General features: G+C 47.6%; 1 protein-coding gene across 1 annotated transcript in view; it reads left to right on the top strand.

Annotated features, from left to right (window-relative positions):
- Positions 1–19,908, top strand: part of MARCHF4 (membrane associated ring-CH-type finger 4) — a 101,608-nt gene that overhangs the window by 57,807 nt on the left and 23,893 nt on the right. The window contains exon 2 of the mRNA XM_065672853.1: positions 13,980–14,135. Coding sequence (XP_065528925.1) covers positions 13,980–14,135 — 156 coding nt within the window. The remainder of the gene's footprint in view (positions 1–13,979; positions 14,136–19,908) is intronic.

Genomic DNA, 19,908 nt, shown 5'->3' with positions numbered 1-19,908 from the left:
TGAACGCTAGCACTTCACAGAGGCTTGCATGGTAGCTGGAGGTACTCATTTTGGAAATTAAGTATAAAAAGTTCATCTCCCGCTGCAAGGACACAGAAGAGACCAGACTGAGGATTTAGTGTAAGCATACTCAATAAGAGAAGGCCCCTCACTAGCAGGATAACTTATTTTCCCTCAAAGGCTCAAATTGCTTTAACATAATGCTTACAGACGACTCTGAAGGACATGTTTCACGTAAACAGTCCTGCAGGTGGACAGGGCCATTGCAAGGGATAGGACCTTCCTCCAGAGTGGACATGGGCTGCCCCAGTGCTCAAGGCTGGGACACACTCTGATTGCCAGGGGAGCAAAGGCACACAAGTGAAGATCAATGTCCATGCAGATGGGTGGCCAGCCACATTTAATCATTTGCTCTTCAACAGCCTTATTTATTCAAGATCTTAAAGCCCTTGAATAATGCAGATAAATGAAGTGTTTGGTTGGCCATGTGCAGTGGATAAGTCATTACCCTGACACACAGAGCAAGGATCCCAATGTGGAGATTGCCCCAAATGCAACAGAATGTCATCAGCAGAGCTGCAGGAGAGAGAGCCGAAGCCAGGACCTGCTTTTCCCATGCTGAGCTCAGACAGCTGTGCTTCCCGGTATGCTGCAGCCCACGAGGAGCATGCCTGGCTGCTGCAGATATTTCTCATTCCTGGAGCATCGCAGTGAAGGGTGATGGCTGAGTAATGAGTTTCTTTAGTCTTGCCTGAATGCTTTTGGCTTTGCAGATAACTTCTCAGCGTTCAGCACCAAAGAGCAGATGAGTAGCTGATTACACACTACCCTGCCCTCAACACAAATCTGAACAATTAATGGGACTTCTTCCAGGTAATACACATCTGTGAATAGCGATCATTCTGTGCTTAGCTCTCTACCAGCCCCAGTTCTGCAAAGGCAAGAAAAAAACCCACAAACTTTCAAAAACCTCTTAAAATCTTCCTGGCATATTGAAGCCTAGGAGCATCTCGCTAAAAGGTCTCAGCTCTTGGGACTTGCACCTCTGGACACTTTGCCTCCATAACACCCAGAGCAAAGCAATGAGACCAGCATCCCTCTTTCCTCTTCCTTCTCTGATGGCCCAGCTGGTGACCGTCTTGCTTCCCAGCTGCTTGCAGCATTAATGATAGTGAAGGAGTAACTAGTCCTGCCAGAAGTCAGCAGGTCATCATCAGGGAAGTGGGCTGGCCAAGTGTCACATCTCCATGTTGGTCTTAGCTTGAGGCACCAGGAAGTGAAGTAGAGCAGCTGGGTGGAGGTAAATGACAATCCCATCCTAAAATCTGACTCCAGGTTAGAAGGACAATAAAATTTCTACCCTGGAGAGTGTGATGGAGTGGTGCCTGTGCAGCTTGAGGGGCTGTAACCCGTGGTCAGTGCACACAATTTTTTTTCCCCGACGCTGCTGAAGAGCAGGCTGAGCAGCACTTTCATTGCTTATGCCTTTGGCTTCATTACCAAGGCAAAACGAAAGCCTGGCCAGGAACAGGCACTTGACCCTTCCTGTGCAGAGACACGACTTGCTAAGGGAACTGTAAGTTGTTGCAGAGATGTGTTGTTTCAGAGGAAGACAGCTACCCTCTAGGTAAAGGAGGATGTTGGAAGACCTGTCACAGCTCAGTCTGACTGGACGTAGCTCCCTGAGTTAAATAACCTAATCCAGGTGTGGTTAGGAGGAACCTCATGTGGCAAAAACAGGTTCTGTAAATCCCCTGTGTGGGTTTCAGCAAATCCCATGGGGAGGGAGCAGAAGCAATTTGACAAAGCACAATAAAGACCACTAACAGAGAGGGTAATAGTATGTATTTCAATAGGGCATCTTTCATGCTGAGGGATAAAACTCATTTGGCCACTGTTTGAAATTCAGCCACCTCTGGAGTGGAACATAGCCATGCATAACATCTGACATTGCCTCAGTGTTGATATGTTTGTTAATATGCAAATTACCAATCAGTGTATCTTCAAAAGTTTATTGCAGAGTCAGATAATATGTCAGCCCTATGTAATGTTTAATATCTTTACACTGACAGTGCTGAAACCTCAAAGCCCTGGCACTATTTATATATTCATGTCCGTGTATATGTATTTCACTCTTACACACACAGTCATAGAATCATAGAATTGTTTAGGTTGGGAAAGACCTTTAAGACCATCAAGGCCAACTGTCTTCCAAGCTGCACCAGAAATGCTGGCGTATAAACCTTATATTGTTCTTGTGCAAAAGGAAGACTGAAAGAAGAAATCGAAAATGGCCTCTGTAGCCCACTTTACTGGTGTTACAGCTGTGCTTACATTGATGTCTACCTTTTACTTCTATCTGTTTTATACTCTACCTGCAAAAGTGAAAGCTGTATTCCCCAGCTGGAGCAGGAAAACATGACAAGGCTTTTCAACAGGAGGTATATGCAGGCAAAGACTGAAACACATGGATTCATGCAGGTTCTTATACAGGAGGCCTTTGGCCAGGGCAGTATTGGAAACTCAGAATTAATGTTGTGCAGCTTCCCCCAGTGACAGTGCAGCCAGCGCCACTGCTACCTTCAGCTCTATCCTCTAGAGCTTCTCTCAGCTGGAAAGTTGTCACGCAAGGCAAAGGGATTTGGGGATTAAGCTGCCTCCTCTCCTTTCCCATGTTTTGTTTTTTTTTTTTTTTTTGCTGCACTTCAACTAAATGAGCCTATGGGTTTATGAGCTCTGGACCATGCTCCTATGGAGAGGAGGGTGCTGAGAGTCAGCAAGAGGATGTTCACCCACCTCCTAATCCCAGCATTTCCCCAGGGGATTTCACCTACTTTTCTAGTACCCAGGGTGCCTTGAAAGTAGGAAGAAATTGAAGGGGCAATGCGACCACTCTTGCTATGGCCAAGTGGTTTGAGACTCCCTGCTTTTATCCCCTCCCTCATCCTACCACTTTTTCCAGCTGCTCCACACTGCCACTTGTTATCCCGTTGAATTTGCAGCCCTGTGACTCCCCCAGGCATGACCCTGAGCTGCCAGCCCTGCAGACACCTCCCACCCCAGCCCCATGGGTCCTTCCCCAAATCGCATTGAAGGTGTATTACCAGTGGTGGTTGGTTTGGCCTGTTGGGGTTTGTGAGCAGCATCTGTCAGTCCTTCTTGAGTGCATCCTGCAGGCAGTTGCTCTGCTGCCACTTCACCCGCCAGCTCGGCATATACCTACTGAAGAAATGTTTTATATTTAAGGCTGTTTTTTAGCTCACTGCCAGTAAAGGCATTTCAGCTTCACTCTGTAACTGCATTGTTTTCCAAAGGAGGTACCTCTACCTCCTGTGCACATTTGTGCCAGCAAGCATTTTGATTTTCTGCCAAGCATTTAAGTGACCTTATGGCAGGATTGGAAGGCAAGGCTCTGGAGCTCCACCAGCCATGGTCCCTGAGGGCCTCTGTTCTCTCCTCTGCTGCCTCCTTCATGTATTTTTGTTCAGCACCTCTGCTTCCAGGGTTGCCTGAGACATTGAAAATAAATGCCTTCTCCACTAAGACAGTCCGTAGTAATGAGGAACTTATCTCCTATAAATTGGGATGTTCTGAGACCGTTTTAATTTCTGCTAATCGCAGATGAAAAATGAATTACTTCAGATGTCATGTCCTACTGCTCAAGTCTTGTAACGTTTGGAAAAGCCATAACAGAGTTACCCAGTAATTGAAGGGCTCTACATGAGTGAACTTTGTAATTGCGTATTCTTCTCCTCGAGACCGGGAGGCAGAAAGGAGAAGCGGATCAGGCCACGTCTTAATGAAACGGCTTAGTCCTGCAGCACTACTGAAGCTAAAAGCAAACAAACCATGCTCATTATTTTATATCCCAGCTCCCTGGCCGCTGCAGCAGCCTGTGTGTGATGTGCTGTCTCCCACTTCACTGCCCCTTTACCACTTCTGCTTTCAACCCCATGCCATGCTGCCCTCAGCCTTCACCCTGAGTGCACTCGAGGCCAGTGGCTGCCCCTGTCCCAGCACTGCTCAGCAGAGCAGTAGACACAAATGGCTTTGGAGACATGAATGGCTTTGGAAGGTTTCCATCTCTGAACTGCTGGTCCTGACCAGCTGGGGCAGGGCAGGAAAAGCTCCTGCATAACTGTCCCCATCCAGACCTGTTGGGGTGGCCTCCTCTGCCAAATCCCCATCTCCACTCCCAGCTTGGAAACACTGTCTTCAAGTACTTGAGACATGCTCTGCTCTTTTGTCTGCGTCTTATTTTTGGCTTGTACTTATCAAGTGTGCACACAGCTCCCTCAGTTCCCACCCCACTGCCCTTCGTCCTGACTGGGGATCACTTGAGGGTACTATGGCAAACAGGAACCCCCAGATCCTGTGGTACCCTCATTTTCCACTCCCATCCATTGATGAACTGATGGTACCGGCATGAAACAGCTCTTTAGCAGTTGCTGCACTTTCAGGAGGAGGATCTCACTGCTGTAAGGCTGCCACAGCACCTGAACATTTCCTCATTTGTGAAGAAAGTGGGAAGATGAGGCAAATACAGGATAAGGTTTTTCTTAGCTCTTATGTTGAAGAGATTTTCATCTGTCTCAGGGGAAAAAAAAATAAAAAGAAGAAGTGTATTGCTGTCTTTGTTTCACTCTCTTTAAAAGTGGGATCTATCATCTGGAGAGTCAAACCAGCATGCATTTCTGTGGATTTTCCATGGCTGCTGCTCCGTGACTGATGGCATAATGTTTTCCGAAATGGCCATTAGCTGAGTATCTTTATGAACAGCTTCCCAGGGAAGTAGCTGCAAAGTTCAATTTGCTGAATTATAAGCACATCTCTGATAAGAATTGCATTATGCGGTACTTGCATGCTGAAAGCATTAACTTTATACTTCGAACTTTTAAAATACACGTTGATGGATCTGATGAGGACTGAAGCAGTAGAAAGGTGAAGGTCCCCAAGGATTAGAGATAAAAAGGAATAATTACTGCCTTTTTTTTCCCCATGAAAAGAAGCAGTATATTTAGAAGAATTCTATTTAGCTGAGGCTTTTTCACTAGAAAAAGCCATTTGTACATTAAAAAAAATAAATAAATAGAAGACCTCTTTAATTGGTTGAAAACTTATTATAAGCCATAACGTAAGGGCACTTGATTTGTGCTGAAGAGCTGTTTGGCTTCATGGAGTCACATCAAATTTACCCCAGCATCCTAGGGAGTAAAATTGTGCTTACTCTTATCTCACACAGAATAAATCTAAGTGTTGTCTGAAATAATACATTTATTTTTTTAATGAAGAATAACCAGAGCAAAACAACAGCAGATTTCCCTTTCAGAAGAGACCAGATTGTTCTAGCTCACAAAATGGATGTGGTCTTTACTAAATCTACAGAAGTTTAAAGCTTCAGTACTTTGGGTGAAAGTCCAGGAGCTACAGGCTAGAACGCTTCTCTGGGATGCTGAGCCAGCTCCTCTGTGTGTTCAGGATAAGTCTGAAGCTGAACTTCCTCTAGCACCCAAGTGTTCTGGGTGTTCAGGTATCTCGATTTCACATGCACAGGGCTCTGATTTCTATACACTGAAGGCTCTTCACTTAATCGATGCTATTATCAGACCTGATGAGGCACAGCAGGTGATATTTGAGATGCTTGCCTTTTGATTCCTTGCCACTGAGCAACATTTAGTAAGAATTACTTAAATCAGCTAATCAAAAATATGTTCAATGATATTAGAATGAAGTGGGCTCTAGAACACCTAAGTAAAGATATTTTTCTTGTGGAAATTCTTCTGTAGAGAGAAAAGCAAATCCCAATGTGATCTATATTTTGTAAGCTCTCTGCGCCTTAGGCTATTGATAATTCCTGAAAATCCTTTGTTATTCCATATTTTGGGCAAGGTTTGACTTTCTTCTGATGGAACAGGTTTTATTTTGGTGGCACAGCTGAGTCTGACCAAGAGCTTGTGACAGCTGCCAGGGCAAGGGCACGCAATATAGCTGGGCTCTGCAAACACGCCTGTGCATAACTGGGACAACCTGATGTCTGCCTTCCTGTGGCAGGGAGACAGGATGGTGGGCCTCTTTGCAGGTGTGATATTGACACTGGTACATATAGGCTGTGGTATGGTCCTTTGCAGCACTGGTCCACTAGTTGCCTTTTCTGTTGAATAGGTTTTCATCCCCTAAGTAGGGTGTTCTCCAACTTTAGGAAATTAATTTGCCTGGATTTTGGCTGCCCAGAAGGGCTGATTCTGAAAGGACAAGGCAGTGGAGCCGTAGAGGTGCAAAGTGTGAAGCTTGGTTCAGTGAGCAGAGGAGGGTGCAATTCACCTCCAGCTTCTGGTCACTCGCTCTGTCCGTGTGGAGGGGACCGCAATGTTTCATGCCACAGAGGTGTGAGGGCCTGGCCAGGTACACTGGGGACACACCACCAGACTGCACAGACTGCAAAATGATGGCTTCCAGTTTGCTGATGAACAAAGCCAGGGACACTGCTGTCAGGCTGCTGGAGAAAAACCCTTGCAGAAAGTCATGGCCCATGTTTTCTCCTCTCTGAAGTTGGTAGAACCCATCTGCTGGCCCCATCTGCTGGGCACAGGGCTGGATCAGTCCCAGCTTCTTCTTGGGTTCAGTGGTGACAGCAACAGTGTGGCAGGACTGCTTGCAGGTCCCTGTGCTTGCTGTTTTTCTTGCTCTGAGGACTGATGGGTCAGGATTTCTGTTTAGAGGAATCTCTTCCTGGAAGGCCAGTGTTTTGGCAGGACCTGCACACAGAGGTGGAGCTCAGCATCTTCCCTCTCAGTTAAAGATACTTTTAGGGTCTGTCCTTCCCTCTCAGTGGCTGTCCTAGGTGAGAACCAGCCCCCAGCATCCTTTTCCATGCTGTCCCCCTTTCATAGCCGAATGACACTTACATCTTAGGGCTTTCTGCCCTTCATCTTTCACTGGCCTGAAAGCAGGTGTTAAAATCCTCCATAGCTCATTGCACAAAAAACGCTCTGTGATTCTCTGTTTCTCATAAAAAAGGTGTGCTTTCTGCTCCTTTGAAGTACATTCCCTTAAAGGAAGTTGATGTTAAACTATGAGACATCTTGTTCTACCCGTACCAGCTCCCTTTGGATGGGATGTGCCTAGAGCTGGTGGTTTGTGCCTGCCTATGGGTGGGCAAACACATGAACAAGTTACTGTCAGGTAAATATTGAAAGAACTCTAGCCTAGATTATACCCCATCCCCCCCCCCCCCCTTTTTTTTTTTTTGAATGGGAAAGGGTAGGGCTGTGTCCAAATATTTCACATTAAACTCTGCAACATTCCTGCTTTTTCTATTTCTGAGGCATTGTGCAAATGTGCCCCAGCTCCCTGACAGCTCACATTAAGCTCTGTGGAGCTGCGTTCAATCACCTTCCCCTGGAAATCAGTGAAGCAGTGAGGGCAGAGCCATGCGGCAGAGCCACCGCTCCCGACTGCTCCCAGGATGAGTCACAGCAGCAAAGGCTCGTCACTCTCGAATGCGCTGGGCTTCCTGCGCCACGGTCTTCTCAAGCCTCTTCCTCCTTCTTTCTTTTCTTCCTCAGTTTTTTATTCCTCGTCTTCATTTCTCTTGAAATTGCCTTATATTTCTTGTCTTCATTTTCTCCTGTCCTGCAGAGTTCTTCAAGGTTTTAGCAATTAAAGGCGGGGGAAAGCCATCCTTTTTTCTGCTCCCTGGCAGGCTGGAGGGCTGATCGGCGTGCAGAGGAGACTGGCCCTGCCCAGCTCTCTTTCACCATTGCTTACCCTGTGGGAAAAGTGGAGTACGGAGGTTGCCCTCAGGCTTTTTGAACTTGGCACACATCCTTGTTAGTAAGTGGTGGGGATGCCATGGGGGAACACAGGCAGTGCTGTGGGGGTCTTGCTTTTGAATATCCCATTCGGAGGTGACAGAGGAGGAGCCAGGCAACTTGGTAAAGAGGACAACCAGTGCCATGGTGCAGCTCAGGGTCCCTGTGAGACTTCTCTGTGTTCTGCTGACCAAGGCGCAGCCCTGGAATGGTGTTTGGCCAGATGCCTCTCCCCTGAATCCCTGAACTGTTGTTGGGCATGGAGGCACAGGGGTTTTACCTGATGTCTTCCTCCAACATAGCTGAGCGTCCTGAGTCATCCACTTGAACAAAAAAAGACATCTTTTGGCTTAAAACTTGCTGATGCGCTGGTGAGCAGCCCAGATGGGGTGACGGTCCTCTAGCTCTGCAGCAACAAAAAGTCCCAAGGGGATTAGTAAGGCTTAGAAAAAGAAAGTCTCCCTTCCCCCTCCTCCATCCCACTCCCAGATTCTGAGCTGCCCCCTCTGGCTCTGGCCATCCATCCGTCTGTCCCAGCGTCAGTGCCAGGCACTGGAGATGGGAAGTAGCAGAGATCACTTAAAATTCCCCTTGGCCATGGTAAAGCCAAAGGCTGTGGGCAGCAGCTGCTCCGCCGGAAAGTCGTGTCGTTTGCAGTCGTGGTGGGATGAGTTTTCCTGCAGAAGGGGGCTGCGGACCAGGTCCCACCCTTCCCTCCCACAGCTGTGGCTGCAGCCTCTCGTGTTTTCATCAGAGAGGTGCAGAAGAAGCCTGAGCAGCGTGTCAGCCTCGGTGCTCCTCGCAGCCTCTGTGGGTGGAAAGGCAATTTGTGCTGTTTTTAGAGGATCGGGAGCTGTGCAGACGTGATGGATTTTCAGACAGGACTTGCTCTGGAACAAACATTTGTCTCAGCTCAGGACCATGTGAGACATATCCCTCTCCTGACCAGCATCCGAGTTTCCAGACATCACTAGAATACACCTTATGGTCCCAGAGGGGTGCGTGGTGGTTTCGCTGAGTGCATTACAGATGAGCAGCCTTTCTGCTTGCACCCAGCCTACAGGCAGAGAGATGCCTGTGTTTTGTTGCTAGATTAGTCATCACCCTGTTAGGGAGAAGTGTCCCATCCACAGGGCTGCCAGAACAGCTAATACCCGTTGAAAATTGCAGAAAACCACAAAAAGGCAGAGCTGTGCCAAACGCACCCATCTCAGAGCCCCCAGGTTGCCATGCCTGGCTGTGGCTGCTCCTACTGCCATGGGGATGAGGAGCAGGGGTGCATGGTCTTGCAGGGGAGCTGTGGGATGAGCCAGTCCTGGTCATGGAGGTGGCATGGCAGCAGTGGTGACACCTGGGGATGGGAAGGGAGCTGCAAGGATTCTGGGTGGTGTCTTTTTGTAATCACTAGCGTAGATTTTCCTATAGGCTCCCCAGGTTTTAGGGAGCTGCCTAATTGGGGGATTCCCTGCCAAGAAAAGTCTCTCAGCAAATTGCTGCCATGACAGAGACTGGGGTCAGCACCCAGCTCTGCCAGGGTTCCTGGGGAGATGCCATCTCACCACAGAGGTACATAACCATGTCCTTTGCTGTTCTAGCACCACAGGAGTCATAAGCCCACTCCTCTCCCAGTCCACACTCTGCATCAATTTCCCACAGTGCTGGAGAATTTAATGCAATGTATATATATATATTTATAGATACTTATTTCATGCCCCTTTTTGTCTGTTGCTGGTTGGCACTGTGCTTGCACGCAGGAAGGTACTCACAGGAAGCATTTGAGATGCTGATAGTAATGTCTGTGTTTAGTTTAAGATGATGGAAGGGCAGTTCTTGAAAGTGCGTGTGAAGACAGAGTGATCATTAGTACATGTTTATTGAAGTTTACCAGCTGTGTAACACTGGGGTTTTCTTTGCCATTGGACTTCATTCCTCTGTAATTATGTTCCTAATATAGAAATAATTTGGCATTTATTTGCCATAATAAAACTTCCCATTACATTTAAATTCAATGTGAAGGTTTAAGTGTATTTAGTAGACTCAGCTGAAGACCTGAAATTAAATATTCCCGGTTTCCTCTTCCAAACAAGACAAACTCAGATAAATGCTGGCAGTCAGATCCATGCATACAGCTACTCCTGTGAGCAGTGGCAGCTGCATGAGCATATCCAGACAGAGAGGGTAGCCCTTGTGATGTGGGCAACTCTTTCAGCATCTTCTCACTGCCTTGCTCTGTCCCAGGGCACTGGGTGATGCTGATGACTGATGCTCCTTTGTACATTTGAGCATGGAAAACACACAGTTGAGGAACAACTGCAGGTGTTACACTCACCATCAGCCAGCCCGGTTACCTCTATTGCTTGCACTGGTTTTCAGATTTTTTGCTTTAACAGTTGTGGTAGCAAGATGTTGCTCTTCCCAGCTGAGCTGGTGCTCAGGAGCAGCCCAGGCAGCAGATGTAGGTCAGCAAGCTGGAGCTGGGACATGCCAGAAGATGACATCCTGTCCCAATGACACCATCGTCACCACGTTCAAAAAGAGACCGGGTGGGCAAATTTCCTGTACTTCATTTACAGTTAAAAGAATAGGCCTGGGAAACACATCCCATGAGTGCCTGCTGGTTTGGTGAGCTGCTGCAGCTTCGGGAGCAATGTGTGGATGGGCCTCCAGCACTGACACACAAAACATCCAGGTGAAACACTGGCATCAGCACTCAACAGGGGTGACGCTTCTCCTGACACCATTTTCTCCCTGGATGTACCAAGCATCAGAAACACACACTGGCAATAAAGTTTTTTCCATCCTTTCTCAGAACTCCTCCCAGTAGGCTTAAAATAGCAGGGCCCAGGTAATCATTAACCACTTTGACACATTGCAATGGGCACAGATTGGGAATTCGTAAGGAGAGGACAGAGCTGGAACAGACCCACACTCCCCGTTCATCTCCAGCAGTATCATCCGTCTCAGGGTAAAGCCAGTTCATCCTGGCCTTGCCCTTGCTGCTCCTAGAGACCAGCTCCCACCACAGACAGAAAGAGGGAATAATATTCTATATAATTGCTTAGTATATTACTTTTCTCACAAGTAGAGTTATATATAGGAAAGACTATTTCAACCATATGCTGAGATGGTTATGGCCAAAGCCAGAACACCCTTCCCTTTTGTTAACTCTGGTTTTTCACCTTTGACATGAACCACAAGTTAGACTTGGATAGTAACCAAAAAAAAAGAAAAGGCAGGTGCCTGATTCCAAAGCCCTCATGGTTGTTTCAGGGGAACAAGATCGTACTGAGCAAGCTGAGGATGAAGCTTGCAGCTGGGGGACATTTCTCTGACAAAGCAGAAATGCTGATCCAAGTAATGGGATGTAACTCTAAAGGGAAAACTGCCAAAATAAGTGTTGGGAAGTAGAGCCTTCAAAGGGTCTTTGGAGAGCAGTCCCCAAAGGGAATTGGTAGGAACATTGCTGTTTGAAGCACTGGAGAATATGTTGTGCAGAGCTGTCTTCTGCAAACCTACAGAAATCGCCATGGGGGTTTAATTTCCATCTCTAATTGCTGTGATGTGCGCCTCATTTGGGGCTTACTTTTGTGTGCTTGTAGCTTTTATCAGAGGTCTCTGTGCAACAAATCCTTCATGTGTACCACAGCCAATGGACTGTTCCTGTGGTCACTGTAGAGCCAGCAAGGAGGCTCATTCTCCTTTACTGTACAAGGGATTTATTCCCTTAATACGCTGCTGGTGTTCATTTTTCTGCTGGTATAAGAGCGCGTGCTTGTGTGTGTGCATGTGGCAGTGTTTTACGAATGCTTGCTGTGGACAGAATTGGGCTTCACAGTATGCAAAAATAGGTATATGCCACACTGAAGGATAAAATATTTCACATGGCTGGAGATAATGTGGTAAATCAGGGTTTTGCTGGATTTGTGAGAAATCAACAAACTGTGGGATTCATCCCCACAGTGGAGTCCTGAGCTCTTGCAGGAGCTGGCAGGACTGCCTAGATTGAAAGGGCACTGGGTCCCCTCGGCAGCGTAGGGTGTCTGTGGACATCTCTTGGCTCTGAAGAGAAAAGCTTAGGTTTCACAGACTCATTTATTACAGAGCCCAAGAAACCAATGTGAGTCCAGGCTGCAGCTACAGCTTTCCTCCCCTGCCTTTGCCTCGAGGTTGTTCCTCCTAGTTCCTGCTCCATTCTGCCCCGTTCCTGATCCCTCATCACCAGTGCCTCCAGCTGCTCATTAGACAAAACCCAGATCTCTCACTCACGATTTTGAGGGAAGAGAAAGGCAGGGACTTGTCACATTTCACCTCACACTGGGAGTTTGAGTTCCAAGTGTCAATGCTTCTCCCCACATGCACGCTCCTCCCCTCTCATCCTTCCCTGCTTACCTTCTTTTGGCGTCACACCTTTCCAGGTGAAAAAAGTTTACGGATTCTACAACCCTCCTTGCTCCCCCTCTCCCTTTTCATCCCCTCCAGTGTGTAATGAAAAGCAGTGACAGGTAGAGCTGATCCTGGGTCTGTAATGTAAACAGTTATTTACAGTTTTGCTAAAATTTCATGGAAGGTGACATTTTTAGGTCACCTAGCCGAAGCAAATGGACTGATTAAACTGTTTGCATTAGGTTTCATAAAAAAGTAGCATTCTTGCCCACTGTGGTTCTCATTTCCTCAGGTTCTCAGACCTGATGTGATACTCTGAAACCTAAGGCAGTTTCCCACCAAGGTTAGCAAGAGCAGGATCTGGTTTCCTTAGCCAAGGCAGTTGGATGGACAAGTCACTGTGTCCAGCAGCCTCAGACACTGGGGTCTGTTATCCAGGGGCTCCATCAGTGATAATGATGAGGCTGATCTAGGGGTGTTAGAGGAAATATCCTCTTCCCAACACTGAAAGTACGATGCCAGCCTTCCCATCCCATAGATATTCCTATTCTGCCTTTTAAAGTTTTTAAATCATGGAGCGCACTACTGGAATTATACTGTGGGTTTTAAATACTAAGAGGTGGGGAGAAAAATGTAGTGGCTCTGTTCTTCCCTAAATAAGTGATGGCAAATGACTGTAAAATGAGCTCCTGAGCTTGTATGTGCAGAGAGGAATTTAGTCCCATGGTGAACAGGATGGTAGCAGATGGATCAGAATAATACTGGGTTTTTGTGTATACGCTGTTTAAAGTTACACCAGAAACAAGGGAGCGAGTCAGGAGGTTCAGTGTTTTGGCCACCATTCATAAATATCTGTGTCTCACAAGCCAGGACTCAGCTTGTTCTTCATCTCATTTGCTTCTAGGGTGGAAATAGGCAGCCCTGTTGGCTATGCATCACTATGACTCACCTTTGGGACAGACTGTCTGGGGGAAGTAGGGGATGTGTGAAATTTGAGGACCTTTTCCCTGCTGGGCTATGGGTACACAAAGACCGGGACCCAAAGCACACACCTGCCCCTCACAGTCGGGTTCATCCCTCTCAGTCCAGGAACATTAGAAAGGACACTCCTGTGTCTCACACTGCAAATGCCCACTGCCTGGCAAGTGCTGCGAGGTACCGCATAGCGCTGGGCTCAGTCCAGCTCCTGGGGTGGAGTGGCACCTCCATGGCTGGCACGAGCTGATCTGCACAGAGAGTCCAAGAGCTGCTGTGGCTGTGCCTGGCTGGGCTCGAGGAAGCTGCCCTGGGCTAAGCAGGACAGCAGTCTGCAGCAGAGGCTGTCCCACAGCTATCCCCACAGCAACCATGCTTTCTGAAATAGGGAGCAGAGAGACAAACCTGAGCAGTGAAACAGTGGCATCTGGTCTCCAACAGAGCTGTGTCCACTGGTTGTGGTCTAGTGTGGGTCCTCTGGTGTCTAGTAAGAGTTGTGCTTACCTAGTTTTTCCTTCGTCAGTGATATTAGGCATCTCTTATCTACACAGCTGTCTCTTTCCACAAAAAAAAAAAAACCAAATAAAAAAGTAGGACCCAAGTATTTGGAACTGTTACATCCCTGTCAAACTTTGTTCACATCAGACAAGAAGTATTTGAGGGAAAGCAGGTGGAGGCAGCACAGTTACCAAAGCCAAACCAGGTAAAAATGGACAAAAAGCAAATGAGATGATGGAGTTTCTGCTGTGCCAAGTCATGCCGTGCCTGTGGGAGGAGGGGTGCCTCGCTGATGCTGTCTGTTTTTTCCAGGGGGAGTTGCTGAGCCCATGTCGATGTGATGGATCGGTGAAGTGCACGCACCAGCCATGTCTGATCAAATGGATTAGCGAGAGAGGCTGCTGGAGCTGTGAGCTATGTTACTACAAGTATCACGTCATTGCCATAAGCACAAAGAACCCTCTGCAGGTAAAGGTACTAGAGACATTTCAAAGTCTATTTATTCTTGTTTCTATTTTTGTTTCTGGGAGCAACTGCATTTTACCTGTGTGAGTCTTCCTTCCCTGCACAGAGTGATCCGTATGTCTGAAGACACTTAGAAAAGGTCGTCAGAGGCTGGTCCAAAACAGCCCCATGTTCTGCTCAGTGCTACCAGGGGCATCCCCTGGGAGTCTGCTCCTGCTCTTTCTGTCCTTTGACAATTCCCACATTCACTTGCCTCCTGTTGAAACTGCCAGTGTTATCATGATAGTGGTGTTACACCTCACAGCCCTTCAAATGTGCTCATCCCTGGAGACTGCAGGTATGCCGCTGTCTCCAGGGGCAGGCGGGGACAGAGCTATTATGGGATTTGCTGCAACAGAGCACACAATCTGTGACAGAGCAGTATCTTGAGACTCCACTTGCCTATGCTTGTGCCAGTAACACTGATTTCCATCTGAGCCTCCTCTGTGTTGGCTCAAGGGATGGAGTAGGCAAGTGGAGGGCTCTTACAGCTCTCCTCTGTGATCCTGCCACCCTTTTCGCTTGACTGCTCCCCCATGATCAAATACATCCTGGCATGGCACAAGGGGTGTGTGATGCTCTGGGCTCTCCAAGCCTGATTCTCAGTGGACATTTGCAGATGTGCACACAACAACTTAATGTGGGTGGCTGTGGAAGGTATCAGAGGACCCACCTTCTTTCTCTTCCGAGTTCAAAAGACTTGTGTTTTAACAATCCCCACTGTAGGCTGGTAATTTAAAATCAAGATTCAGAATGGGGAAAGCTGTGTGACTGTTCAAAATGAGATCAATTATCCTTAATAGCTATTGATTTATTGTGGGGGCTACACCTGAAGATGGATTAATTGCTGCATGGCTTTGGTGAGCACCATTAGTGCCTCGGACGTAAGGAAGCATATTACATCTAGGTAGTACTGCTTAATTAGCATCATCTGGACTGGAAAGATATTACAGCAGCATGCTGTGCTTAGAGATGGGGGTAATGTCAGTAATAGTCTGACCAGCACCTGGTGGAGCATTTTGGCTCTCTGCTGGTCGCCCTGCTCTCTTAACAGGAGGCAGGGACTTTGTCCCAGTTGTAGAGGAGTAGGATGGAATGCAAACGCTGCTCTCTTCTCCAAACTGCAGTCTCTGTCTTTTCCCAGGCCTGAGGTCACTAGCTGCAGTGAGGAAACAGGAGCCCTTTAGGAGTTCAGATTTAAATGAAGTAGTGAAATTAGTGTAATATCATGGGGAACTTTTGCTGGGAGGAAGGAAAAAGACTGCCTGCTCTCTGCAAGTCCCTGCAGCTTCTGATTTGATTTTCCATGTGCCCTGGGATGGAGAGATCAGTAGTTTCATCCCAAGGCCCAGACCCAGGGTGTTTTAATTTCTTGGCTCTAGTAAGTCGGAGCAGATTGAAACACAGGAGTAGAGATGTGGACAAAGAAGCATTTGTTTATTTCTGGAAATCTGGTTTATGAGTCCCCTAATGCTTTCTGTGTCTTAGATTGCGGGTGCGATGCTGAGCAGCATTGAAGGTTTGTGGGTGCAGATTTGTAAGCATGTGTGTAGCCAGTCACTGAATGACCTCAAAATGCTCTACACCTTCAGGTGGCTCAGGGCAGTGGGTCAGTGACTTTCCTCCTGTTCCTCATTCAGTTAACATTTGTTGGAGCTGTTCACAGACAAGCTCCCCTCCTATACGCACATTTCAAAAGCCTGAGCAAAGCATTGGTCTTTCTGGGCTCCCCTGTTAGAAAGGGTCCTGATCTGATGGCCTTTGCCACAAATACAAGGAATAAGTGGCAAAAGCAACTTATTAGAGAGAGCTGAGCTCCAGGAGCGAGGGTCCCGGAGGACCATGCAAACCCTGGTCTCGGAAGCTTCACGCTGCTGACTCAGACTTCACAGCACGTCTTGCAGCACTGGGAGGTTTGGGGGGCGGGAAGAAGCAACTGTAGTGAAAAGCCATGCGATCTGGAACAAATGCAGCATGTGTGGAGTTTCAGCTGTGTGCCCGGCACCCTATCTGGTGCCAGCACAAAGGCACTTCTGGGAAGCAGATGCTACACTAGCAATAGTATGAAATCCTGTGGGAAGCGGCTGATATACCAGGCCTGAACTTCCCACAAGGACTAAAGGCTTGGGTCCCCCGTAACCCATTGCCACGTATGTCTTGTTCCTTCATGGCTCTCACCATGGTCTGACACTGGGAAAGGGAGGCAGAGGGCACCCAGGTGGCTGTAATGCCCTGACACTATGTGCCATAGCAATATGTCACAGCATGTGCGGGTGGGAAGAGCATCTTTCTGCTCAGTCTTCACCCCACATGTGGATAACAGGGGCCACCTGGACATACAAGCGTGTCCCTAAGTAAAACAATAGTCCCTGACCTTCCTTCTCAGGGTCTGCTGGAACTTCTGCCCAATTTTATTCTTCCTAGAAAGTTCCGTATTTCTCAAGCACAGAATTTAGAGGGCAAATGCTGTAGAAATTCATGGTTTTCTGTTAATTCCTGCCCAGCCATCATGCAGGCAAAGACCACACAAACCTCACCTCCTTGTCAGCTTAAACCTGTTTGGGTGATGCTCTGAGCCTGGCTAGATTCTAACCAGCAACGTGGCCTACCTGTCCCCTGTGTCTTCTCCTGTGACAGACTGCTGGAAAGCCAAACCCAGGCAGCTGGCAGGCCCTGGGCTCCCTGAGGCATGTCCAATTGGTCCAAGCACACCCAACACCCACATGTTCCCCAGGACCTGCGTGTTCCTCTGCCCATGTTCACATCTGCTGCCCCATTTTTGGAATTCCTAGAAGCACAGCACGGGCCAGATGTGTGTGGAGACTCATGGCACGGGCAGAGGAGTTGCAGCGTGGGGAACGTGGTTCATGCATAATTAACACAGACTCCCTCCAGCCTCCGGCTGTTATGATGTTTCATACCAGAGAGAGGCCTTTAGTCTGGCATTTTGGCAGAATGAATCTCTGTAAATTAAAGCCTCCCATCCCATCCCTGTATTGCAGGCATTTAAGAGCAAAGGTCTTAAAGCAGCAATGGGTGCAGTAAGAGATTTCTTGGCCCTCCTTCCTCCCTGCTGCCTTTCCAGTACCTGAATAAGCCACAGCATCTGTAAGTGTACAGCAGGGAAGCTATCACAGTGGTAGAATAACTTTGCTTGATGAATTCATAAAAAGAAAAGCCATCCTCTAGAAGATAATTGAGGAAGATGGCCAGGGCCTCGTGACAGCAGTGAGTGGAGAGCCAGACCTAAGCAGTGCTGGGAATGGTCCACTTCAACCTTCTAAGAAGAACCTCTGCCTGCTTGTGATCCTGGCTCTGAAGATTAAATCGCTGACTAGCACGGCTCAGGATGTTAATGATACATACTAAGGGGACATGTCAGGTACAGCAATAAAAATAAACTGAACTGCCTGAGGCAGGCATGGGGGAGCTCTCAGAGGAGTGCAGGGAGGCTTTTCCAGCAAGCAAGTTTTCTTTGCACGCTGCTGCAGTGAGACACAGATATCTTCTGCAGGCGAATATCTGCCTTGGATCTGCTCATGCTGGTGCTTGGAAACCTTTGGAGACTGCTGGTGCCAAAGAAAGGGAAATATGTATCAGGACTTAAATACTACAGTAATGATATTATTAATCTGTGGTACATTAGCAAGTGGGAGTTTTCCCTTACAAGCCTCTGAGCAGAAGCTCTGAAGCAAACAGGGAAACAGGTTTGTTCCTGTCCTGGTTTCAGCTGGAATAAAGTTATTTTTTCTTCCTAGTAGCTGGTGCAGTGCTGTGTTTTGGCTGTAGTGTGAGAACAATGCTGATAACACACCGATGTTTATCGCTCAGTAGCATTTACCTGGCTCAAGGACTTCTCAGTCTCATGCTTTGCCAGTGAGGAGGGGCACAAGAAACTGGGAAGGAGCAGAGACAGGACACCTGACCAAAACTGGCCAAAGGGATATGGGTATTCCATACCACAGAGAGTCATGCTCAGGATATAAACTGGGGGGAGTTGGCCGGAAGGGACTGATCGCTGCTTAGGTCAGGCTGGGTATCAGTCAGCAAGTGGTGAGCAACTGTATTGTGCATCGCTTATGTTTTCTGAATTTTCATTTCTCTTTTTTTTTTTTCTGGTTTTTGTTTTTGTTGGGATGATATTTTGTTTGTTTGTTTGTTTGTTTCCTATTATTACCATCAGTATTGTTGGTATTATTTCTATTATCATTATATTTTACTTAATTTCAATTATGAAACTGTTCTTAACCTTCTTCCGATTCTCTTCCCCATCCCACCTGGGGTGGTGAGGTGGCGGGGAAATGAGCAAGTGGCTGCATGGTACTTACTTAGTTGCCAGGTGGGTTTAAACCGCAACAGTCCCAGGTACAAAATGTAAGTTATGAAACAGTGCAAGAGAACAGGAGTGACACAACTGGCAGGCACCAGTCCTGGCTTGGCCCCTGGCTAAGGTTATTCCAAATGTTAGACCTGGGCTCCAGAGAAACCCTTTCTGAGACAATGGAGAAACTTGAGGATAGGCAGTCCAAGAGAGCATTGTGTTTTGCACATGCACATCTGGGTGGTGTGCCAAAGCACTCGGCCAAGGGGGGTGGAGCAGAGGACAGACAGACAGCTCCTGAGTGAATGAGGACATTTCTCCAGAATGGTCTGGAGGGATGAAGCCTTTTTTCCAGTACAAGTGGCAAGCCAGTGCAGAGAGCTGCTTGGGCATGCTCTGAAACCATTGTTAGCCTGGCACTCACAAAGCTGACCCTGTTATCCTGCAGGAGCCTTTAAAGCTTTCTGGTTTCACCAAGTCCGTAGTTCTGCCCTGTTCAGCACTGGCAGAGCATCTGTAGAGCTTTCTGCCTGCCTAACAATCACATTCGTGATTGACAACCTGGGTGAGCTGCTGGTTGTTAAAGGTGCACTTCAGTACAGCTCAGCAGCTACCTGGAACTCAACAGTCATTATCAGCTGAGGAAAGAAGGTCTCCCATTTAGGTTTGCTTTCTCCCCACCAGGTGGGATTGCTTGACACTGTGACCTTGCTGGAGTTTGAACGTTTGAGCTGGAGATCTGGAGGGAGGGAGGTGTCTGCAGCCAGGCATTCACACAAAGAGCACTGGGGGTTTCAGATGGGCTGCTAAAGGAACTCTGCAGCGTAGCTGAGACCTTTCTTTGAAGCTCCAGTGGTGACCCAGGGACCGTAGGGTTACCCACCAAATCCCTGGTCTGCTGGCCATAGTGATGGTAGAAAGGGGTTAGGAAAATGTGTGATTTTACAAGGGCTGTTATGAAATCTGAAAGGCACAGCACTGTGACTGGGGTGAGCTCCCGAGGCCACCAATGCACAGATGCATCAGGGCCAGCTTCTGCCCCTGAAATTTATCAGTATGTTCCACCTCTGTACAGCTCTTGGACCCTTCTGTGTGTGCTCTCACTGGATAACATGCTTTATCGTCTGTCTCACCCTTTTTCTTCTCTCTGTGCAAGCCTCATACCATAAGATGTGTACGAAAAATGGAATTAAAAGATTAAAAATAATGACTCCGTTATTGGTGGCTCTGGCTAGATGTGGGATGCTAAATTGCAGCTCTTAGGGTTGTCAGAGAGGAAATACATTTACTACTTACCTTTTTTCCTTATTTTTTTTCTGGAAAATACTAAATTCTCCTGCAAGCTGGTTATTTTCCTCAGTGTTCAGCTCTGACCCATTTACCTCCTTGCCAGAGGGTAATCACACCCCAGTGCCA

The sequence above is a fragment of the Lathamus discolor genome, chromosome 3 (genome assembly GCF_037157495.1).
Source record: "Lathamus discolor isolate bLatDis1 chromosome 3, bLatDis1.hap1, whole genome shotgun sequence".
Classification (NCBI taxonomy): Eukaryota; Metazoa; Chordata; class Aves; order Psittaciformes; family Psittacidae; genus Lathamus; species Lathamus discolor.
Note: the sequence above shows the minus strand (reverse complement) of the source record. Positions and strands in the feature narration are given on the sequence as shown.